This window comes from Theobroma umbraticum, unplaced genomic scaffold (genome assembly GCF_002168275.2).
Source record: "Theobroma umbraticum cultivar Fairchild unplaced genomic scaffold, ASM216827v3 scaffold_20.0, whole genome shotgun sequence".
NCBI classification, from domain to species: Eukaryota; Viridiplantae; Streptophyta; class Magnoliopsida; order Malvales; family Malvaceae; genus Theobroma; species Theobroma umbraticum.
Window position 1 is genome coordinate 3,583,490 of NW_018397266.1, and position 24,383 is coordinate 3,607,872.

Consider the following 24,383-nt stretch of genomic DNA (forward strand, 5'->3'; position numbering starts at 1 on the left):
GTACTCAAGATTAGCCTTTTGCAAGGAAGTCTGCTTTAAAGTTCTATAATAATTAATTGGGTACAATCTTGGCGCAGGCCTAACCTGGCCCAGGATTAGTTAGATTTGGGTTCTAGCCTATAAGTTACGACTTTGATTTTTAATATTATTTTTTAGTAAAATATAAACATATAATTTTCAATTAAAAATAAAAGTAAAACATACTAACTTTCTCTACCATAATAATTATACGTTAATTTTTAAAATAAATAAACTGTTTAAAAAATAGTTTCGTTGAACATATAAGTTTTACCTTTAGCTAATGGTTAAAATTTTATTAATTTATAATGTGATAATATTTTTGAAATAATTATATTTTTTATTAATTTTAAAATTTATTATCATATATTAAATTTTTTCTTTTTTTTAAATTTCGTTTGACCACTTGCAGTTGGTCCAAGGAAAAAAAACAGTGAAAAAAATATATTTTAAATATTTTATAAAAATAAAGGTACAACAACTAGCATATGTTTTGTCTGGTATGTGGTCTTCCCCTGCATCTTTTCTTCTTTGTTTTTTGGGGTTGGGCACATTGAGCTTCAAGCATTGGTTGGTGAGAGTCAGCTTTCATTTGTTTGTTTATTTATTTATTTTCTCGGATTGTCGAAGCCGTGGCTAATGGGTTGTTACTAATAAAACTCATACATAAGTAATTATTTTATCCCATAAAATGGATAGTAAATGCAAATGAAAAAAACAAGGCTCCTCTTCCTATTGAGCCCAATATTAAGATTTTATTTTGATAAATTTCTAAGCATTTAGTTATCTCATTGAATGAGGTTAATCGTCTCTGTTATCATTTAATCTAACCTTGTTTTTGAGCTAAAATTGCAATAGAAAACACCTATCTGGGCATGGCTCCAAATTCCCAGAACATATTCTAAGCTAAAAGTTCCGCCTGCTACTCTGTCTCTCATTCAATCATCATCTGGGGGAGTGGCGATCAGTTTGAGTACAGTTCCAATCCAAAGGCAAGACTTTTTAACTCTTTCTCCCCAGAGTTATTTCAGCATTTTCTTTTTGGAAAATACTATTGTACTTCTTATCTAATTTCTTGAAGCGCATTTCATGGCTTTTAGCATCATCGCCATCATCTGCTTAATGTTATTTGATCAAATCTCAGATTTTGTTTTCAAGATTATAGAGTTCTCTGCCATTGTTGCTCAAACAGATAACATTTAGCTTTTGTTTTTTTTTCCTTGGTGTTTGACTCTAATAAAAAAGTACTAATCTTTTTTTTTTTTCAAATAGTTATCTTGATTAGTAGGAGTGTTGGTGGTGGAGGGGAGAACTGGTGGGCACTGAATTTGATAGAAGAAGTGCTATAGAATTAAAAGAAGAATGAGACTAACCCCAAGAGAAGTGGAGAAGCTAGGCCTTCATGATGCAGGGTACCTTGCCCAGAAGCGTCTGGCGCGTGGTCTTAGGCTCAATTATACTGAAGCTGTTGCTCTCATAGCCACTCAGGTAATTCCTCTACTTTGGTTTATCTGTTTAAATCTGTATGCGTATATATGTGTATAAATATATGTATTAATAGACAAGTATTAATGTATAAGTTACTATGTATATTTTCATGAATGAAATTTGTTTTCAAAGTAATTATTTACTGGCTGCTGTTTATGCTAGTTTTTCTAAGCTACTCATTCATTCTTAGATTCTGTTGAGCTTTCTCCCTGAATGATATATAGCCATATGCCTTTTGCTATGGTTTTTTTTTTTTTTTAAATGAACAAAATTACGTGTGTTATTATGCAATTGATAATGTCATGCTTCAGGATATTTAGTTTATGTCTCTACATAGAGTGGAGTAGTAAATAAGGACTGCATTGGGAATTCTCTGTAAAATCGATTTATTGGTTTCTGTGCTAAGTTACAGGCCTGTAATTGCTGTGTTCAAGTTTTCCTTCTTGTTTTCTTTTTGAAAATGGTTGAAAAAAAATGAGCTTTCATATCCCTCTTCATATGGTTTCCAAGTAGATTCTGGAGTTTGTTCGTGATGGTGACAAGAATGTGGCAGAATTGATGGACATTGGGCGACGACTTTTAGGAAGGTATGAAGCCATTTATCTTGTTTGCTTTGTTTATCATAAGAAGCTTTGTTCAATGGTGTGCTTTAAAGAAATAGTAATAATAAATAAAGTTTAAAACAGGAAGCAAGTTCTTCCAGCTGTTCCACATTTGTTGGATTCTGTTCAGGTATTATTCTTCACTACTCATAGCTGACATTGAATTTTCCTTTTCAATTCGTAAAGTTGGTGTATAACCTTTTTGCCAAAAGAATTTGCAGCTTGCCTAGTGATTACCTCTGCAGTTTGTATATAAGAAAGTGCATCAGATGGAGTTTGAATTCATCTGTTTGTTATTATGACTTTTTTTTTTATCAGAAATGTGGTAGCTCTTAATTGGTATTTCTATCCATCACTTCTGAATTATATTTCTAGTTGCTTGTTAACCTCAGCAGTTTAAGGCTATACGTTGTTTCATATGTTATAACTTTAGGAGTGTGGTTTTCTGCAAAAATTTGTTTGTTCTTTTCAACCCTATAATGAATGTTTTGAAAAGCTTAAAATAGAGTGCATGGAGCATCATTGCTGGACTTTCTCAGCTTATTTCCTAAAACTCTTTTTCAGTCAAAAGCAGCAGCTACGTAAACTGATAGTAATTTTAATGTAGGTTGAAGGAACATTTCCTGATGGAACAAAGTTAATCACTATTCACGATGCAATTGCTAGTGAAAATGGAAACCTGGAGCTTGCTTTACATGGCTCTTTTCTACCTGGTAAAGGTTTACCTTAGGTCATTTGTTTTGGAAATACTTACTAGGAATATGGGTACCCATAGTTTCTGTTATTATGAAAATATCTTCCTTAGCAGAGTGATTTATCACAAAGATGTTTAGCATGCTTGACCTCAGATTAAAGTACGTGACTCAAGCTCGAAGTACATTCATCTCAATATACAATCCTTTTTTTCTCTTTTCTTTTGGCTCCTATCTACCGGACTTTTTGAAATCTGCCAGCAAATATATAGTAATTAACTCTTATATAATACTATACTTTTATTCTTGAAGATTTTAGTAGATTATGCTGCTTATCTTGGAACTCTTACGGGCTTGTCGTGCTTCTACAATATCAAAAGTCCGATGTGAACTAACAGAACATTGATAATGCAGTGCCTTCCCCTGAGAAATTTCTTGAAATGGAAGATAAAACAATTCCTGGTGACATGATCTTCAAAGGTGGGACTGTTGTGGTTAATCATGGAAGGAAAGCAGTGACTCTCAAAGTGACAAACACTGGAGATAGGCCAATTCAGGTGGTCCAAACTCATCTGCTCTGATTCATATGATTTAACTTTTTTTGTTGATTTGGACTAGTGGTAAACTTTTCAGTTCTTTTGTTTTATGGACCATTCTATTAATGTGTATCAAAGAATGTCCTAATTTCTTTATAGCTACCGTATAACTATAACAGTCAAGGTAACCAATAATTCTTTGGTAACCAATAATTCTTTGCTACTTTTCTGAGGAAGAATTGAAAGATCTTTTTGGTTCTTGTGTTAACCATTCAGCAGTTTTTCAGGTTGGAAGCCATTATCACTTTATAGAGGTGAACCCCTTCTTGGTTTTTGATCGTAGGAAAGCATATGGCATGCGCTTAAATATACCAGCAGGAACCGCTACAAGATTTGAGGTTGAGCATTTTAACCTTCATCTGTTTATAAGCTCAATGTTTGATTCATCCATTAATTGCAATTATGGCTATTCATGGATCATCCTGTGCAGATTAATCTCTTTCTATTAAAAATTAACAGCAATACTCTCACATTATTTTTCAAAAACAGTGGATCTTATTATCATTTAGTTGGGAATTGCGATTTTGCACCGGAATTGGTAAGAGATAGTAGATGCTGGTAAAGTAATCAATGATGTAGAGAAGGTTCTGATTTGTTTTAGTAAATGGGCAATTATGAAACTGAGCTGGTAGACACTGTGGTTTTGGAGGAAGCCTCAAGATTTATAATGATAAAAGTTCTTTAACTAAATTCTTCACTTGAAAATTGAATTGTAAGAATTTGGAAGGTAGCATTCTATAAAGATAAGAATGTTGTTCTAAGTGTTATTATTGCATTAGCAAATATAGCATTAGGATAAGAATTAATGCATAAACTTTTATGAAATGAACTAAAATAAATGTTTCTTTGGCGTATTCATGATCTAAATCAGGACCAGCTCTTGATTTAATGCACCCTATGGTTTGACTGAAACATGTTTTCCTTTGCCAGCCTGGAGAATGTAAAACTGTTGTGCTTGTCAGCATTGGCGGTAGGAAAGTGATCAGAGGAGGAAATGGTATTGTTGATGGTCCTGTTGATGATGCCAATGTCGAAATAGTGATGGAAACCATAAAGAGAGAAGGTTACGGGAATCTGGAAGATGCAAATGCTAGGTTTACAACTTTGGCTTGAATTAGTGCTCTCTGTTTTAGTTCTGCTTCATATCATCGAAGGGATTTCTTGGTTAGGAAGCCTTGTCTACTTAAATAATTGAATACGGAAGTATTGATGCCTTGACTTATTTTGCAGTGAAGGTGTCACTGGAGAAGGTTCTGCTTTCAGCACAATAATTTCTTGCGAGAAATATGCTAACATGTATGGCCCTACTACTGGTGACAAAATTCGGCTTGGTGATACAAACTTGTATGCTGAAATAGAAAGAGATTTTGCCATATATGGTGATGAATGTGTCTTTGGGGGTGGAAAAGTTATAAGAGATGGCATGGGTCAATCATGTGGGCACCCACCAGCTGAATCTTTAGATATGGCTATAACAAATGCTGTAATCATAGATTACACTGGTATTTTTAAGGCAGATATTGGTATTAAAAATGGCCTTATTGTTGCACTTGGGAAAGCAGGCAATCCAGATACCATGGATGGTGTTTCCCCTAATATGATCATTGGTGTAAGTTCTCTCTTATTAAAGTAGTACACAAGGTATAATTAGCAGCTGTATTAATGGTTGATATTTAGACCTTCTCAACTCTCAGGTTAACACTGAGGTTATTGCTGGGGAAGGATTGATTGTAACCGCAGGGGCTATAGACTGTCATGTGCACTTCATATGCCCTCAGCTGGTTCATGAAGCAATATCCAGTGGTAAGCTACACTGTCAGGCATACTAGAGGTAAAAGATGCTAGTTAAGCATGCACACACACACAAATCACGCATATATTTTTTATGCTTGCATGTGTGTGTGTGTGTGTGTGTGTGAGAGAGAGAGAGAGAGAGAGAGAGAGAGAGAGAGAAGTAAAGGCACAAAATGATTAGCTTATACCATCTTACCTCTGTATATTGGAGATTCTATATACCACATTGCTTTCTGAACTAGACCTCTGGAATGTATATGTTTTTCTTTGACAAGAATTCCCTCTTTGATCCCTGTCATTACCTAGTTCAATTATAAAGTCTTGTACTTCCATTTTCCAATGGAACTCATTGAAGGTTAGCACCACCTCTAGATCCCGATTTCAAGGACCTTGCTTTGGTGGGATGGTCTTACATTCCGTTACCATCCTTTTCTCAATGTTGAGAGTACTGGAAAGAAAAGACTAGACTGCTATAAATTTTCCAGGAAGTATCTAACTTAGAGTAACTATAGTATTAAAAGAAAATTATACACTCATATCTCAGCAGTGCAAGAATTGATTAAAGTTACTGAGAACTCACATATCTCTCGGTTTGAGCCACAGAGTATGGGTAGTACACACTTTTACATATTTGAATATAGAAGTGACAGCAGGTTGTATTTCTTATCTCTTGAAATGAGACATAGAGAAACCCTTCAGATCTTTCATTACCTTTGCGCAAACAGATCTTGCTAGTTGGAATAGCATGTTGATGAAATTGGAAGTTGCTTATTATATTGTTTATTGTAGCGAATACTGGAAGGCATCATTTCTTTACAAGCATTGTAGCGATACCTGATTTGATTCCAGCTTGTTAGTTTTTTTTTTTTTTTACTATCAGCCACTCTTTGAACTATTAAACTTTCATCTGGTTTTTGCCACCAATTCCACCAATCTTGGGCAGCATATTGGAATTTTCATTTTAATATACTAAGGCAAAGACAGTCCAAAATTTTTCTCTAATGGTTGAAACTATGCTGCATAACCATAATTTTTCAGATCTATGTAGAGATTATATAAGACACACACACGTGAATTTGGGAATGCATGTCTGTAAAAAGTTTATGAACATAACATCAAGAAAACTTAATCAATAGAATCATACATCTTTAGTAAATAGTAATGTGTTATATCCTGAAACTTCCAAATTTATGTAGGCTACACAACATTAATAGGAGGTGGAACTGGACCTGCTGAAGGGACACGTGCAACCACTTGTACACCAGCACCATTACAGATGAAATTGATGCTGCAGTCCACTGATGACTTCCCTCTAAATTTTGGCTTCACAGGGAAGGTATGCTTAAATTTTTTGCTTAATGTTTTTCTCATCTTTGTGTTTATCTATGCTTTAGCTGAAGGATAGACCTATCTTCTTCCTTGTCTAGCTTACACTGGATGGTTAGAACTTCTAATTTCTGAAAGTTCCTCACTTCCCATCAACTTTGTTTTTCCACTTAGGGGAATGGTTCCAAACCTGATGAACTACATGAAATAATCAAGGCTGGAGCTATGGGATTGAAGTTGCATGAGGACTGGGGAACTACTCCTGCTGCAATAGACACTTGCTTGACTGTTGCAGAACAATTTGATATCCAGGTCAGAGAACAAGAATGAGAAATTCTTCTGAGCTTTACAAATTCTTTTATAATTTAACATTTTTAACCATACCAGCCTCCTTTTTTGATTTTTGCAGGTTAATATACATACTGACACCTTGAATGAATCTGGATTTGTGGAACATACAATTGCTGCATTTAAAGAAAGAACTATTCATACTTATCACAGGTATGAACTGCATGTCTCCCACCCCCACCCCAAAAAAAACTCCCCAAAAAACCTTTTCCAATTAGAAATGAAACATGGGCTACATGTGCTCATACTTCTGCATTTTTTTTTCTTCCAATTTTTCTCCAAGTTTGAATTAATTACTTAGTAATTAGTATCAGATATATAAAGAGATAACTCTGATTTACTAATTTCACCAAGGCTCTTTGGGATGCCTTGTGAAAGGGGCCTTAAAAAGTCCAAAGTTGTTACTTTGGTGAGTTCATTGAGCATCAATATCTTTCTCTTGTTTTAGAACAAGATAGATTTCTGTTGTCTCTTAATTTTATTGGTTAACCAGTCAGGTTTAGCACTTTGATGTCCATGATTGATATAATTTTGAGCAGTGAAGGTGCTGGTGGTGGTCATGCTCCAGATATTATCAAAGTATGTGGCGTTAAAAATGTCCTCCCCTCATCAACAAATCCAACACGCCCTTATACTTCCAATACTATAGATGAACATCTTGACATGCTGGTATGAGAAGATAAAAGTATTATATCTACCGGATTTTGCCTGTCTGGTTCTCACACATTCCCACCTTAGCAGATGGTTTGCCATCACCTTGACAAGGATATTCCAGAAGATGTAGCTTTTGCTGAATCAAGGATTAGGGCTGAAACAATTGCTGCAGAAGACATATTGCATGACATGGGGGCAATCAGCATTGTATCTTCTGATTCACAGGCCATGGGTCGCATTGGAGAGGTCTTCTTTGAATTTTATTTCTTTAAATCCTTGAAATACTATGATTTCATTAGAAAGAGCTTGTGTTAGTAATTCCTATTGGTATGAAATAACTATCAAAGTTGAAAACAACAAGAGACATTTCTTCTTGACTTGACTGTGACCACTTAGAATCAGTTATAATCATGTCTGGTTATTCTGGTAAATAAAGTAGCGCTAATTTTAGGATGAGGTAATCAACAAATCATTTGTGAAAGGTGAAAAGAGGAATATAGCACCAGACACAACTAATCCAAATTTCGCATGATGAGTCCTACCAAAAAGCAGGGCAGGAACACATGGGGAGCACCTTATATTAGTCAACATATAACCTTGCTTTCATCATGCTCAATTCTGAATACTATGCATGCTTAACCTTCTATGTAGCATCTATTTCTCATTTTGCATGTGCTTATACATGACAGCTTGGATAGTTCCATGATCCATGGCTGGAATAAGTTGAATTCTTTCCTTACCAGGTGATAAGCAGAACTTGGCAAACTGCCCACAAGATGAAGTCTCAAAGGGGGCCAATTGGTCCTAGCGGATCAGACAGTGACAATCTAAGGATCAAACGTTATGTTGCAAAATACACCATAAATCCGGCTGTTGCTAATGGGATTGCAGAATTTGTTGGTTCAGTAGAGGTATGCTATTTTTAACCTCTTTAAGACTTTAACTTTGTTTTCTTTTTATTATTTTGGCTTTTCTTATGATTAGAAATTTCCCTGTGTCAACAATATTTGTATCTGCAGGTGAGAAAGTTGGCTGATCTTGTTCTATGGAAGCCATCCTTTTTTGGGGCAAAACCTGAAATGGTAATCAAAGGTGGTGCCATTACTTGGGCAAATATGGGAGACCCCAATGCAAGCATACCAACACCTCAACCGGTAAAATTTTATATGTTATTTCTAAAGAAGCTAGTGGATTCTGTGGCATATTTTACTTTTCTTCACTTGACAAGTCATAACGTATGGAGTATAATGGGCACTAATTTCTTATACTCCTATCTTAAAAGAAATGGATAAAATAAGGTAAAAACATGGATTAGTAGTTGCAATCTGCTTGAAAATGATTTGAAGTATTAGACACTGACTGTTAAACTAGTTTTACACAGAACAAACCTACTAAAAGTATCATGGCCTATCAAAATTCTTCTTCACATTCCTAAGTGATCTGCAATATTCAAATCTGTCTAAAAAATTATTTATAAGCATTGTTGCTAGCTAATGCCATCATACTGGAGCTTCTAGCTAGTGAGTTCAATTGAAGAAGCCCAAGTCAAGTTCAATTTGCATTGAAGATGTGAATTGCCACAGGTTTTGTCAAGGCCGATGTTTGGAGCATTTGGCAAGGCTGGAAGTGCAAACTCCTTTGCTTTCATCAGCAAGGCATGAATCTCTCTTTTTCTCTCTCTTCTTTGTGTGTGTGTAGATATGATAAATAAGTAGAATTTAATTTACCCTTACAAACAGGCTGCTTTAGATTGTGGAATCAAAGGGTTATATGGACTCAAGAAAAGGGTGGAAGCTGTTGGCAATACCAGAAGTCTGACCAAGCTTGACATGAAGCTCAATGATGCCCTCCCAATTATCACAGTGGACCCGGAAACATATATTGTGACAGCTGACGGTGAGGCCCTCACCTGTGCTGCAGCAACTACAGTTCCACTGTCTCGGAATTATTTCCTCTTCTAGGCTCTTCTTTCACCATGTCTATACTTGTTTGTTTTTGTATTTTGAATTGTTAGTATCCTAAGTATGGCCATTCGTAGCGGACTTGCTTGCTCTTCCACGTTTGCTGAAAATTTATGTTCTAGTTATTTACAATTTAAAACCGTGCTCCTCAGTTTCTGGCATGACAAAAGATAATGTGCAAGCTTGGCTTGCTTGCTTTAAGAGCATTGTGGACAATGGTTGGAATCTGATGTAACCAAGCATGACATCAAGGCGTTTCAGTCTGACCTGATTATGAGCAGAACATTACTATTCCTTTTGTTTCCCGCATGAGTAGGAAATCAAGCCATCAATGATCTTCCCAGGTTGTAGGGTGCATATATGCAAACATACATCCATCATTTTCACCTAGAGTTTCCAGACAAATTGCACTCAGCAAACCGATGATCCCTATTTCAACATGCGTCTCTACAAAAAGATGTAAATGCACTTCAAACTCAGTGTGGGAATATTTTAGCGTGAAATCCCTTTCAGTGTCTGCTGCACTGAGACACATTCTACATACCTGTTAGTGCTTCATCCCGGTCCGCCACCTTTTCTAGACGCATGGAAGCAATGGGACCCCAACAGCACTGCCTACTTAATGGATGTCAATGTATCAAAAAGAAGGATCCGGGACCAGAACTTTATCAGAGAAAATTTTCACTGTAGAAAATGTCTTCATCACGTGGTACTCGTACCAAACAAGGTAGACATGTTGGCATATAACACTATCTCTCCATAGGCTCAAATACTCAAGACAACCAAAACTTTCCCAGATTTTCCATTGCTCTCCAAACTAGTGGTGGTTTAGGGTTTAAACTTGAAATTTTTGCCAAAATTCTTCTCCCCTCTTACCACATGACTAAGATCAAATTAACAAAAGATATGGTATCCAATTGAGATCACCCAAAAGAAGATATATGGTAGGGTCTGTGCTGTTGGTTCTGAATTAAGATAATTTATGAATGTGGGAAAGCCAAAAAGGCAAAGTTTAATCTCAAGTCTTCCAATCTAATATTATATGTGCAATGTGCATGTGCTGTGATAATGTATTACAAAGTACAAAATTAATATGAATGATTTAATATTAGGCCATGTGACCTGCAAGATATCAACTTTCAATTTCCTGCTCTCATCATATATATCCTTGACGTTTACCAATGAAATGGTTTGTCCACATGTGAGATGTAACGTTTCATATATCCACTCAACAAGTATTTTTTTAATAAATTAATAATATAATATTAAAATAAGTCTTTAAATTATTAAAAAATTTTAAATAAATTTTTATTTTTGATTACTTTCAATCAGTTTTTATATGTTTATTTGGAATCAAATAAGTCCTTATAATTAATAATTGATTAATTTTTATTAATTAAAATTTTACATGTCATTTTATATTTACATAATATTAATATGATGATAATGTAAAAAATAAAAAATATCACATAATTTTATTATTATGTCAGATCAGTATATCACATTATTATCAATTGTGATATATTAGTATGTCGTATTATTATTAATTATAATATATTAATATGACACACTAAAATATAAAATAACAAATGATATTTTGATTAAGTCAATCATCAATTATAAAAATATATTTAACTTAAAATAAAAATATAAAAATTTAAATTAATGTAATAAAAATATAAAAAATTATTTAAATTTTTTTAAATAATTTAAGGACGTTTTTAACTATTATGTTTGAATTAATTAGTTGGGAAGGATTAACGTAGGCTAGATCTAAGTATGAAGTGCTGAAACAATTCATCACGTGCTGAAACTCTTAGGAATATGAAGACAAAATAAATAAAACTATTGTTTAATGGTTTAAAAATGGAAGGAGACAAATGGACTTAGATCTTGGGTTTTTGTTTTTTTGGGCAGCCATGTAAATCATTTAATGAAACAAGCTCGAAAAGGTTTATGTTCTTGTAACAAGAGACATCATCTTTTTCCTACTACTTTTTCTAGACACTTTTCTTAGACATTTCGTGTTTGTCATCCTCTCGTTGTCGAAGGACACAAACTTCATTGGCTTTTGCTCAAATCTTCAAACGATCAAATCCCCCACTGAAGATATTTTAAGGAGGGAGATAAGACCCTCCACTTAATTTCAATGCTTGCAATTCTTTTCTCTGTGTTGGGGATTTATGAGGTGAGTCATATTTGGTGATTATTATATATAATTTAACAGAATCAAATCAATAATGCATAGGATGCTTTTTCAAACCTTTGGGCTTAGATCTTTTTGCTTGAATGTGACAACATGATAAAGGTAAAAAAGTAGCATAATGCAATAATCATTATATAATATTGGGCCAATATCATAGTCATATCCATTGACAGATAAGTAAATCAAAATATGAAAAACCCTGATTGTCCAGTTACTCGAAATTTCGTTTTGAGAGAAAAACACATTGTCTTTTTCCCTGTGTGGTTTCGTGATGAACTCATGCATCAATGGTTTTATCGGAATACCGATCACGTTTCGCACGCGAACTTTGACACTCGCTTTCTTCTACTTTCTGTTTGACTTCAACTGGAGGCAGTGACTGGTTTTCTACCCACTTTCAAATCCTCTATTGGGCCGTGCTTTTCAAGCACCTTGCGTCGAGAGTTTGCTGAGCTTTTGACTGTTCATCTTTTAGTCGTACGTAACTTTTAGAGAACTGAGCCTTTCAGACAAATTACTAGAAAATGTTGGTGATGTTAACCCTCATTTAATTGAAGCAAAAGAAAAAAAAGGGTCAGCATCCAAGGAAGAAACATTAAAATCACTTAAGGCTTGTTGGGTGGCAATATCATTTCCGCTTGTTCCCTATGTATAAAAGTTTTTGAAGGGTTCTGATATTTGACAAACCAACAGAAAAATATGTTAACTTTGAAGCCACTGCCTTCGTTCAAGTCAAATTTCTCCGGCACTGCCCTCCGGCGACCTTCACGGCTCAATGGAGTCCCTGGCTGGTCCAGTTCTCCTGGACTATAAGGACCAGGCACCTGGTCCGTGCTGTTATCAGTGATGACAAGGCTTTGGAGTCAGCAAAAAAGTCATTAGTTGAGCAAAAAGACGTTGATGGGTCGTTGGCTTCTGGTTCACCAGTTAAGGAAGTGAGGGCAGTTGTGACTATAAGGAAAAAGATCAAGGAGAAGATCACAGAGAAGATTGAGAATCAATGGGAACTATTAATGAACGGGATTGGCCAAGGGATCTTGATCCAGCTCATCAGTGAAGAGATCGATCCTGGTTTGTTTTGTTCATTTCTTTAACTGGAGTCTGTCTTTTTTTTTTTTGCTTTCTGTTTTTTGTTCTCGTTTTCAAAATTGGTACAGAAGTTACTTTGTTATGTGGCTTGACTGAGAGAAGACAATTTAGGATTTTGGTGTGGTTGACGTTTGAACTGCATTGTTAAAAGGATTGGGTTGTGGTAGTTTTGGTTGTTGTTATGGCTGAGTACGCCATGATTCAAATTATCAGTGATGAAAGGTCTTACTAAATAAAGCTTATATTTTTTTTTAATGTTAATCAAAATGCAAGTTCCTTTACCTAGTAGGGAAAAAAATGTTGAAAATTTATTTATTTCAACTCCTTATTCTCAAAAAAGAAAAAAAAAATATTTTTCATAGTTTTCTTTGATGCTTACGATCCCCTTTTGTTTGCTAGGAATTTATATTTTGAATCTCCAATCAATTCTTTTACTGAGTGAAAGTGAAATGATCTGTTTTTGCAGTTACTAACTCGGGAAGAGTGTAGAGACTTCTGTAAGAGGCTGGTTGCCTAAGCCTTCAGAGCATAGCCACATCCTTGAATATGCAGCTGATTTCACTGTCCCATCTGACTTCGGTAAACCAGGGGCTGTTCTGATTACCAACCTTCATGGCAAGGAATTCCACTTGTTGGAGATTGTTATTCATGGTTTTGAAGAAGGCCCCATTTTCTTCCCTGCAAATACATGGATCCATTCACGGAATGACAATCCTGAAAGTAGAATTTTATTCAGAAATCAAGTAAGAACTTTGTACTAGTAGTTTCCTGTTATTATTCGCTAAGAGGTTATTCAAGTAGGGGTTATTTAAGCAGTGCCTTATTGTTATGAACAGGCATACTTACCATCACAAACACCACCTGGCCTTAAAGATCTACGACCTGAAGATTTATTGAGTGTTCGTGGTAATGGTAAATGCGAGAGAAAGGCTCATGATAGAATTTATGATTATGATGTGTATAATGATTTAGGCAATCCTGACAAGGATGAAGATCTTGGTAGGCCAGTTCTGGGTGGTGAGGAAAGGCCCTATCCTAGGCGCTGTAGAACTGGCCGACCTCCTACTAAGACAGGTATTTTTGTTCAAAGTAATACTATGCTATTCTATGTGTTAAGGTTTTTATTCCGCAACTCTGACATGTAAATTCGTATGCTTTGTATTTGATGATGCATCTAGATCCACTTTGTGAGAGTAGAATTGAAAAACCCCATCCTGTTTATGTACCTCGGGATGAGGCCTTTGAGGAGATCAAGCAGAACACTTTCTCTGCTGGGAGGTTGAAAGCACTACTTCACAATCTTGTACCATCCATTGCTGCTACATTGTCGAGTTCAGATATCCCATTCACATGCTTTTCTGACATAGATAAGCTATACAATGATGGTTTCATCTTGAAAGACGATGAGCAAGGAGAATTAGGCAACAATCTATTTATAGGCAATATGATGAAACAAGTTCTCAGTGTTGGCCAAAAGTTGCTGAAATATGAAATCCCAGCTATTATAAGAAGTAAGTACACTTCATTAATCCCTGCTTACAGTTAGTTTTGTAAGTAAGACCAAATTGCGGCTCATAGCTTATGCTTGCATTAGTATCAAGCCACATTTATACTTATTAAAACCATTCTTCATTAATGGAGCTCCATTTCATTTCTGCAATTTATCTTGGAACTTCTGTTTCCAGGGGACAGATTTGCATGGTTGAGAGACAATGAATTTGCACGCCAGGCTTTAGCTGGGGTCAATCCTGTGAATATTGAGATTTTGAAGGTTATTTACATAGATATTTCGCTGTCTGTGTAGATTAGGCTTTACAATTGCTTCTTGGGAATCCTTAAGTTTGTTCAATTTTACAGGAATTTCCAATCCTTAGCAAACTAGACCCTGCCATTTATGGCCCCCCAGAATCCGCAATCACAAAGGAATTGATAGAGCAAGAACTTCATGGAATGAGTGTGGACAAGGTATTGACATCTAAAAGTATTACTCCGTAATATGTTCACATGCCCTCTCCCCTCCGCCACCCCTTCTTCTTCTCTTATTACTTCATTCGATGGGCATTCCTTTGATGACATGTTAATTATATTAAACCTAGAAGAATAGGAGTCCTATATTTTGCAATGGGCGTTCAATATTTTCTGAGTGCTTTTGCTTGTTTAAAGTTGGTGATTTTGGGACTGCTTCGTTTGTGCAACATCGGAGAATTTTTAGGGACTGATTCCTGATTTTTTTAGTGGAACACTAAAGGATATCCATGGCATCATCAACCCAGAAATATTTGTATCATATTACTTAATTGGTTTATGGTACGAGTTGAGCTAGTATACTAGTTCCTCCTTAAAACCATGTATGATTTTGAAAAATCAATTAAAAAATTAATAAAATCATTTCTCATTCTCTAAGGTTGCTCTTTGGTATCTGGTGTTGCAGGCTATTGAGGAAAAAAGATTGTTTATACTTGACTTCCATGACATGCTTTTGCCATTTATCAAGAGGATGAACAACTTACCCGGAAGAAAAGCTTATGCCTCCAGGACAGTGTTCTTCTATAGCAAGACTGGTATGCTGACACCAATAGCTATCGAGCTTTCTCTTCCTCCCACTCCTTCGTCTTCTCAGAATAAATATGTTTATACTCACGGGCATGATGCTACAACACATTGGATTTGGAAACTAGCCAAAGCTCATGTTTGCTCAAATGATGCTGGCGTCCATCAGCTAGTAAATCACTGGTAAACCTTTAACAGCTTCAAAACCACTGTGAAATTTTAAATTTGGTCGTATCCAAAGAACTTTGATATTTATTATTTGAGACCTAGAATTTAGGGGGGAAATTAAGATCAAACATGGTTACAGTTTGTAGTTCATGCATATTTTGTTACGTTGTTGATGTAAAATGTTATGAGATGTACTGCTCTAATATGGTGGTAACTTGGAAATCGTAGGTTGCGAACTCATGCCTCTATGGAGCCTTATATAATTGCAACTCACAGACAGCTTAGCTCAATGCACCCCATTTACAAGCTGCTTCACCCTCACATGCGCTACACGCTAGAAATTAATGCACTGGCGCGACAAAGTTTAGTTAATGGAGGTGGGATAATTGAAGCTTGTTTCAGCCCGGGAAAGTATGCCATGGAGCTAAGCTCTGCAGCTTATGAGAGTTGGCGCTTTGACATGGAAGCATTGCCGGCAGATCTCATTCAAAGGTAAGGTTATATTTTAAGCTTGACCCTTAATTCTTAGATGCTTGTTCTTATTGAATTATCCCCATTTCAAAACAATAATAGATAATCGTGATAAAATTTTCAGGGGCATGGTAGTGGAGGATCCTTCTGTGCCTGGTGGCCTGAAACTTGTGATTGAAGACTATCCTTACGCAGCGGATGGGCTGCTTATTTGGTCTGCCATCAAAGAATGGGTGGAATCCTATGTTGAACACTTTTATACTGAACCTAATTCTGTCACATCTGATGTTGAGATCCAAGCCTGGTGGGATGAGATCAAGAACAGAGGTCATTATGACAAACGGAATGAACCCTGGTGGCCTAAACTGGCCACCAAAGAAGACTTATCTAGCATACTTACCACAATGATCTGGATTGCATCTGGTCAGCATGCAGCTATAAACTTCGGGCAGTACCCATTTGGAGGATATGTGCCAAACCGTCCCACCCTCATGCGAAAACTCATCCCACAAGACACTGAACCTGATTTCGAGAAATTTATTCACAACCCTCAGCACACTTTTCTATCCTCTCTGCCAACAAAGCTTCAAGCAACCAAAGTGATGGCTGTTCAAGACACCCTGTCAACTCATTCCCCAGATGAAGAGTACCTGGGTCAAATGAACCATCTACAGAGCAACTGGATCAACGATCATGAAGTGTTGAAAATGTTCGAGAAATTCTCTGCTAAACTAGGGGAAATAGAGGAAACGATAAATAAAAGAAACAAGGATATCCGCCTTAAAAACAGATGTGGTGCTGGCATTCCCCCTTATGAGCTCCTGCTTCCTTCATCAGGTCCTGGAGTAACTGGTCGTGGAATACCCAACAGCATTTCCATCTAATTAACTTAGCTGTATCAAGGCCTTGGGAGTTGTAGACTTAATGTGGTAGTAGGTTTCTTTTCTTGATGTTGCTACTATCCCTTTTCTTTGTGCACAGCTCAGAGCCATACTTGTAAATTGCATATCATACCCAATAAACATTGTTAGAGCAAATTATGATCTGATGGGCATATGTTAAATTGGGTGCCTACCTCTCTACCTCTCTATTCTATGATGTTCTCCTTTTTCAGAAAATAATTGTTGCAAAAATGTAGATAAAAAAAATCGTATTTTGTTTGAAAAATTAGATAAGTAGCAGTTACAATTTATGTATATAAGCTGCATATATCAAAGTATAATCATCTTTCAGTTATTAAAGTCAAAATGTGTGTTTATTTCCTTGGTCGAGTATTGCATATAGAGAAGTGAAATTTGGTTCATTACAATTATTTTACACATTTTTCTCTTATTACATTATTAATGAGAAAACTGGGAGAATTAAATCAACATCTTAAAATCAAATTTACATATAGATGGGATAGAGTTGAGTATTGTATATTCCCATTCTTTTATGAGCAAATTTATTTCATATTAACTTTGATTATTTGTAATGATATGCAACCATTTTAATGTTATACAAAGTAAATTAACATCAACAAAATAGCAATTTTTCTGTCATAAACACATAAAGCAGTGATGGAATTTTACAACTTGGAGGTAGCACTTGACAATTCGACTAGCTCCTTCCTCAGTACCTTACCTGAGGCATTCTTTGGCAATGAATCAATGAAAATTACTCTTCGTATTCTCTTGTACTGGGAAACCTGAGATCAAATGTTTTAGAATATTAAAATGATGGAAAAAATGGTTGGTTAGAAGCAAAGCATGTTCTTCCTTTCACACCTGTCGAGCAACAAAATGCTTGATTTCTGATTCATCAATGTTGCTGCCTGATTGTCTGACTACAAAGGCCACTGGTACCTGACCTGCTTCCTCATCCGGAAACCTGTACATTCGGAGAGTAATATGTTTATGTTGGCATGTTAAATCCTGTGTTTTCAGGCAGTGAAAAGAGCTGAATCATGGTCAAAAGATAGACTACAAAAGTTACATACGGAACCACAGCAGAGTCGACGACATCTGGGTGGGAACTGAGCAGATGCTCCAGTTCAGCTGGGGCAACCTGTTCCATCGCGAAAGCAACTACATTAATAAATAGCATAAAATTGAATAAGCTTTTCAAGGCACCATATTTATGAAGAGCTCAGAACCAACCTGGTAGCCTTTGTATTTGATCAACTCCTTCAACCTATCCACAAAAAACAGGAAACCTTCATTATCGATATAGCAAAGATCGCCAGTTCTTAACCAACCCTCTGAATCCACAGTCGCAGCAGTTGCATCCTCATTATCAACGTAACCTGAACCCAAAATTATAAAGCAAAAAAAAAAAAAAACAAAGGAATGTAAACAAAGTGATCGACATAAGCGCTCCCTTCTTGCCAGTTAATTAAGCCCAATTTTGGTATTGCTATTGAAAGCAATAGCAAGTTCTTATTATTTAAACATTGTGTTTGCAAACAAATTGCATTGCAGGCACTCCATCACTATGTCAAACGGAATCTAAAATATAGATAAATTGATAATTACCCTTCATTACGAAAGCTCCTCTAATCCAAAGTTCCCCAGGCTTAGAAGGAGGCAAAGCAACAGCAGTTTCAGGATCGACAATTTTGGCTTCACAATTTGCCATAAGCTTTCCCGTCGCACCTTCTATTTGGCTTTCATGGCGACCCATCGTAGCAAACACTCGCCCTGTTGTTTCAGTTAGCCCATACGCCTTCATCACAAAAATGAAAATATATACTTATGCACCACAACCATCATTATTTAGCGGTCTAATTAAGATCATTAATTACTAATATGCCGCTAAGTGCATACCTGCGCCAGCTGAACTTTAGGCAAGCGTTTTCGCAGCCTCTCAATCTTACTCTTGCTCAAATGAGCTCCCCCGCACGAGATAACTTCAAGCGAGCTCAAATCGCAGCCCTCCATCATTCCAGCATCCCTTACCATCGTTACAACCAAAGGTGGGGCCAGCGCCACGTGGCTAACCCCATACTCCTCGACGATTTCGTAGATTTTTTTCATATCAAATCTCCCACCACCTCCGTTAATGACGAGGCAGTCACCCGTCGCCAGAAGCCTCAAACTGTACGCTAACCCGTAGACATGAAATAACGGAACCGGACAAAAAGCAACCGTGGGGGACTTCCTCACCGGACGCAACGAATAGCCTGCTGCGATCGTCGCGGTCCAGTTACGGTGAGTCAATGCAACTCCTTTGACCCCACCGGTTGTGCCGGACGAGTAGAGAATCGTGGCGACATCTGATTGGTTCACTTTGATTCCTTCTTGTTTCTTTTTTTCACTTCGACTTTCCATTAACGACTCGAATTCAACCGAGTCTATTATAACGGTTCCGTATTTAAGCGAAGGGATTTTATGATCTGAATCCAATGAGGCAAAAGCGATTGCGGGTTTCGAAAGTCGGATTTGGTGGTAAATCTCTGGGATTGTGGCGGCTGGATTGGCTGGACAGACAACGACGCCGAGCGAGAAGAGAGACAAGCAAAGAATGGGAGTGTAGATATTGTTCGGGGAGCAAACGAAAGCGCAATCGCCTTTAGAGAGGCCGAAATGAGTGCGAAGGGAGGCGGCTAGGTTATTCACGAGGGAGATAAGTTCGGGATAGAGAATACGGCGGCGCGTGGTGACGTCGATGAGAGCGACAGCAGTGGGGGAGGGAGGAGAAGAGTTAAGGAGATAGACGATGAAGTCGGTAACTGAAATGGGTGCGCATTCGGGTGGGAGTGGAACCGGAGGTCGGAGGCTGTGGAACGTCATCGTTTTCGAGCAAAAGCCTGTTTTTGGGTCGACGAAGTTGGCCATTAGAATGGAGGGTTTTTGGACCTTTTTTTTAAAAAGGAAATTTGGAGGAATTGAGTTCGTAGGAGCTTATATCAATTCGGTATGCAGCTCAGGGACGGAACCTGTCTGACGTTTTCGCACAATATTGGCATGCTGCTGTTGGTCATCACCCGGTTACATTGAAGTGAGATTTGATACCAATACGAGTATAAGTAATATGATTATAGTAAATAATGTAAAAAAAATATTATAATATATATTATATAAATAAAATAATAATTAAAATATAAAAAGATAATATTGTAACGTTTAATTTAAAAATAGTTTATTGATAATATAATATTAATTTTTTTAAATTTTTTTATTTATTAAAATATAAATTTAATATATTTATATTTTATATTTTTAATTTTTATAATATCATCTTTTATATATATTTTTAATGTTATATATTTTATTTTTATTTTTTATTATAATTTTATATATTTTATTTTAATTTTTTTAATATAATTATTTTTATTTTATATTTTAATTTTAATTTTTTATTTATATTATATAAATTTTAATTTTTTATATTTTATTTTAATTTTTGATGCTTATATTATATATTTTCTTTCAATATTTTTTATTATAATTATAACATTATAAAATATTTTTAACAAAGTAATAAAATTAAAGAGTAAAAAATCTTTAATAACATTATAGAGTGCAATATAATGTGATTACATTGATTTTAGACTACAATCACATTACATCTCTTAGCTGTAATGTGATTGCATTGGAATCTAATATTGTAATAATATATTGTAAAATAAACGCTATAACATAATTTAATTGAGCACATTACAAAGAATATATTTTCACTTCCCTCGTATCAAAATCTACCTAAATGTATTTCACATCCTTTGCTTTTCTTTGTCTCTTCCCCTTATACTACATGAAAGAATAAAGTGAAATACCATACTGCCTAAAAATAATTCCACACACTTCTATTTCAAAAAAATATTTTTTGTTAAAATATATGTTCAACAATTAGTCAATTATTAACATTTTATCAATTTGATGATGTTACAATATTTTTAAGATTAATTTATTTTTTATTAATTTTAAAAATTATTACTATATAAATTAGAACTTTTTATTTTTAAATATTTTATAATTTAAATATTTCATGTTTATCCATTAGAGGTGGAGTGTTTATTTTCAAAATTAATGAATCTATGAAATTATGATCAAAATATAAAAAGATCAGAGGATCTTACCCTAAAGAAAATGCATTAATCAAAGAGGCTATTTGTAAATTTTAAAATTTTGTTTTGAGTAAGAAATCTCAGCTATTAAAACCTAAATCGCATAATTATAAATATAATGTTAGTACAATAAGCTCAATCTAAATGGTTCTAAAAGGAGGTAAATTGAAATATTTTGTAATTTTAAAGATTCCTTATCAATTTGAGAAAATAAAATTCTCTTAAACCAAATTTCCAATTTGAAAATAAAGAAGACAATTGATTTCTTGTAAAGTAAGAAAAGTTGAAAAATACAAATGAAATTTAAAAAGGTAAAAAAGGAAGGAAAAACGAACACAATAATTTTTATAAAAGTTCAATCTCTTTGTCCACGTCTTATCTCTTAGATTCATTAAGGAATTTAAAATTTACTATTAAAATTGAGTTCAATATAATACCTTTTTATGGTTAAAGTACAACTACTCTACATTTTATCTTGGTCAAGGTATAACGATTCAATTTTTACCTCTTCAATTGATTAAAGTATAACCACTCAAGTGAGTACAATAAAAATGATAATACAGCTAAGATGCCCTTTAAAGGCTAAATAACAAATTAAGTACAATATTTGGTAAGAAAGAAGATAACTAGTAATGGCTCAATAAGTGGTACAATAGAAGACTTAAATGCAAAAGGAAAAGCACAAGAGCATTGAATGATTTGAGATAAATTCTTCTTTTAGAATCCTTCTAAGCTTCATAAAAGCTGTAAAAGCTTATATTTATAGTTGTTGAAGCTTCAAGAATAGTTGGAGGTTTATTAAATGTGAAAATATCCGTTCTTTTCTTCATTCAAGGTTCTTGCGTCATATTGTATCAATACATATATAAATGTATCAATACATTGCCTTTTATATTTTTGAATTCCCCTTATAATATATCAATACATTTTGACATGTATAGATACTTTTGAACTTGGCTGCAAAGGCTTGAATATTCTATTGTTAATGTATCGATACTTTTGAAGCAATAAGTATTCTATTAAAAATGTATCAATACATTTGAGTAATGTATCGATATTTTTTAGATAGTATGCATTCTACTGCATTTCTATCGATACATTTGAGAATGTATTAATAAATTGAGTTTGACTTTGTAAATTTTGACTTTTTTTAAAAACATGTATCAATAAATTTCAATATCTATCGATACTTATCCAAATGTTTCAATTCATGAGGAACATGTATCGATAGATTTCAATATCTATCCATGCATGTTGCTCATGAATTGATACATTTGGACCAAAATGCATTTTCAAAGTCCTTTTTCATTGTTTTTCTTCTCAAACTCATTTGAAAGTGTTAAGGGATGTCTAGACTTGATATTCTAAGACTTAAATGAAATTTATCATTTTCTTTTATCATTTCAAAATGTAGGATAAATTTGAAAGCTATAAAACTAACAAGTTCTTCTTTTTTGATATGACAAAACAATAAGCAAAATTTATTCAAACTTTTGAAAAAAACAAACAAACTCTCTTGAATTTTAAAGAGCTAAAAGTTGTATAGAATTTTGAATCCTTTCCCTTAATCAATGCTCCCCCTCAATTTAAGAATTTCTAATTTGAAAATAATTTTGACCATTTTGATAAAAACGTAATGTAAAATTTGCTCGTTAACCTCATTCTCCCCTTTTTGGTTATATCAAAAGGAAAAGTAGGCGTGAAGGGATCGGATTGGAAAGCATAAGTTAAGGTATAAAAATCATGGGAAACAAATGTTGAAACTTTAATCCATAACAATATCATAGGCAATAAGAAAAGTAAGCGTAAAATAAAATAAACCAAGTATAAAGTGTAAACAATTTAGAGTGAGAATGCAGCATAAGAGACACATAATTATTAGCATAAACAAGGTATCCAAGAGCATAATGTAGCAGAAAAATATAACACGATCCAAAATTGGTTGTCAACGACTATCCAAATATAGTGCATAAAATTCGAAAGTAATAAAATGCAAGGCAATGGCAATGATGAAGCATGATGAAAATGCTATGAGCAGGTGGCCATCCAATCCAAAAAGGTAGGAAGTGTCAAGGAAAGGCGATGTCCTAGGGGATGAACTCAATATGGTAGCGAAAAGTGAGCTTGAAACTACTCCTTAAGAAACTACTGGCAATGTAATAACTCACAGTTCTGGGCCTCCAAAGCATCCAACCTGTTAACCACACGAGCATCCATAATTCCATATATGATAACAATCAAGAAAAAGCTTGCTCGAAGTCAAAGGTAGTGACATAGGTGGGTAACTAAAAGTGACATTGAGGCTCACACTACTACTGACACTAGGGGCTACACTAGGCTCAGCATGGGTGTCCTCGTTTCCCTCATCCCTAGCGATATCAGGTTCAGTAACGATTTCTTTACGCTCCTAAGATTGGTTAACATACACAAATCCAAACTTGTTGGTGTTATGCTCATTGATCTTCGTGTGCATAGCATGTTACTTAGGTGGATCACACCTAGTGTTGATACCCATGGAGTTAATGATGGCACTAATGGCACTAATGGCCATGCCATAAACTAGTGTTTTGCTAAACTTGTTAATGATTTTCAACATGTCATCAAGGATGAATTTTGGTAGGTTGACACGATGGTTGGATTTGATATGATAAAGGAACCAACATTAACGGTAGGTAGGTTTTTTTAGGAAAGAAAAAAATTTAAAAAATAAAAGTTTATATAGTGTTGTAATTTTTGACATATTTGAAAGGTAAAATTATCCAAAAAATATTACCGTGTTAGCAAACTAATCAAAATCTTAACGTTTGACTAATGGTTAGACTTATGTCTATAATGATAGACATTCTTTTGAGGCTAAGTGTCTATTTTTCAAACTAATGGATTTTTTATAATTTTAGTTATTCTTAAGAGTGTTTGGATATTTTACCCAAAATTTTAATATTTTAATTATTATATATATTTTAATCCCTCTCAAAATATTTTTTTTAATAATTAATACAAATGAACAAAATAAAATAACCTTGCAAGTAGTACTCAACTTTATCTTAATTCTTAAGTTTCTCTATACCTCTTTCTCTCTCTCTTTTTTTTTCTTTCTCTTCTCTTTTGTCTTTTTATTTTTACTTTTCTCTCTTCACTATAACTCACTATTAAAACGCATTTTATTTTTCAAACATCTTTGAACACAACTTTCCTAAAAGACTATTATAATTTTTTTTTAATTTACATGATATATAAAATTATTTTCTATTATAAATCTTTTAATTACTGATTAAAGTCAATATATTAGTTTTAGAAAATTTTAACCCTTATTTTTCTTCGTCTTTGGCCCTTCCAACAAAGTTGTCTAACTTCGTCCTTACGTACGTCTCTTGTC

At 34.7% G+C, this 24,383-nt stretch overlaps 3 protein-coding genes across 4 annotated transcripts; 2 read left to right on the plus strand and 1 right to left on the minus strand.

Moving 5' to 3' along the window:
- Positions 1-517: 517 nt before the first annotated feature.
- URE (urease) lies at positions 518-9,770 on the plus strand. 2 transcript variants are annotated; one of them, XM_021437192.1, is made up of 20 exons: positions 518-592; positions 877-1,010; positions 1,291-1,506; positions 2,020-2,093; positions 2,193-2,238; positions 2,716-2,821; positions 3,215-3,357; positions 3,624-3,734; positions 4,327-4,490; positions 4,627-5,005; positions 5,091-5,199; positions 6,387-6,526; positions 6,691-6,828; positions 6,926-7,017; positions 7,404-7,533; positions 7,606-7,764; positions 8,262-8,429; positions 8,538-8,672; positions 9,102-9,173; positions 9,258-9,770. In XM_021437192.1, the coding sequence occupies exons 3-20, from the start codon at positions 1,381-1,383 to the stop codon at positions 9,477-9,479; spliced, it is 2,514 nt and encodes an 837-aa protein (XP_021292867.1). In that variant the 5' UTR covers positions 518-592; positions 877-1,010; positions 1,291-1,380; the 3' UTR covers positions 9,480-9,770. The 2 variants fall into 2 exon arrangements, with proteins under 2 accessions (XP_021292867.1, XP_021292866.1); XM_021437191.1 differs by having other exon boundaries at positions 548-1,010.
- A 3,470-nt stretch (positions 9,771-13,240) lies between these two features.
- LOX6 (PLAT/LH2 domain-containing lipoxygenase family protein) lies at positions 13,241-17,040 on the plus strand. Its single transcript, XM_021437183.2, has 8 exons — positions 13,241-13,517; positions 13,611-13,848; positions 13,953-14,285; positions 14,460-14,545; positions 14,632-14,739; positions 15,206-15,507; positions 15,721-15,984; positions 16,088-17,040. Exons 3-8 carry the CDS (start codon positions 14,219-14,221, stop codon positions 16,845-16,847), a joined length of 1,587 nt encoding a protein of 528 aa, XP_021292858.2. The 5' UTR covers positions 13,241-13,517; positions 13,611-13,848; positions 13,953-14,218; the 3' UTR covers positions 16,848-17,040.
- Positions 17,041-17,385: 345 nt separating this feature from the next.
- On the minus strand, positions 17,386-19,937 carry LOC110423072 (4-coumarate--CoA ligase-like 9). Its single transcript, XM_021437184.2, has 6 exons — positions 18,768-19,937; positions 18,477-18,666; positions 18,102-18,247; positions 17,942-18,009; positions 17,730-17,832; positions 17,386-17,650 (listed from the first exon to the last, which is right to left on the minus strand). Exons 1-6 carry the CDS (start codon positions 19,776-19,778, stop codon positions 17,531-17,533), a joined length of 1,638 nt encoding a protein of 545 aa, XP_021292859.1. The 5' UTR covers positions 19,779-19,937; the 3' UTR covers positions 17,386-17,530.
- Positions 19,938-24,383: the final 4,446 nt, after the last annotated feature.

Excerpts from the sequence above, each read along its gene's own strand:
- LOC110423072 (XM_021437184.2), bottom strand. The coding sequence starts at position 19,778 with ATGGCCAACTTCGTCGACCCAAAAACAGGCTTTTGCTCGAAAACGATG. Across the intron at positions 18,010-18,101 it reads TCAAATACAAAGGCTACCAG|GTTGCCCCAGCTGAACTGGA; the intron begins GTTGGTTCTGAG and ends GCGATGGAACAG. Across the intron at positions 17,651-17,729 it reads AGCATTTTGTTGCTCGACAG|GTTTCCCAGTACAAGAGAAT; the intron begins GTGTGAAAGGAA and ends ATTTGATCTCAG.
- LOX6 (XM_021437183.2), top strand. The coding sequence starts at position 14,219 with ATGATGAAACAAGTTCTCAGTGTTGGCCAAAAGTTGCTGAAATATGAA. Across the intron at positions 14,546-14,631 it reads TGAATATTGAGATTTTGAAG|GAATTTCCAATCCTTAGCAA; the intron begins GTTATTTACATA and ends TCAATTTTACAG. Across the intron at positions 15,508-15,720 it reads CATCAGCTAGTAAATCACTG|GTTGCGAACTCATGCCTCTA; the intron begins GTAAACCTTTAA and ends TGGAAATCGTAG.
- URE (XM_021437192.1), top strand. The coding sequence starts at position 1,381 with ATGAGACTAACCCCAAGAGAAGTGGAGAAGCTAGGCCTTCATGATGCA. Across the intron at positions 3,358-3,623 it reads CTGGAGATAGGCCAATTCAG|GTTGGAAGCCATTATCACTT; the intron begins GTGGTCCAAACT and ends GCAGTTTTTCAG. Across the intron at positions 5,200-6,386 it reads TCATGAAGCAATATCCAGTG|GCTACACAACATTAATAGGA; the intron begins GTAAGCTACACT and ends AAATTTATGTAG.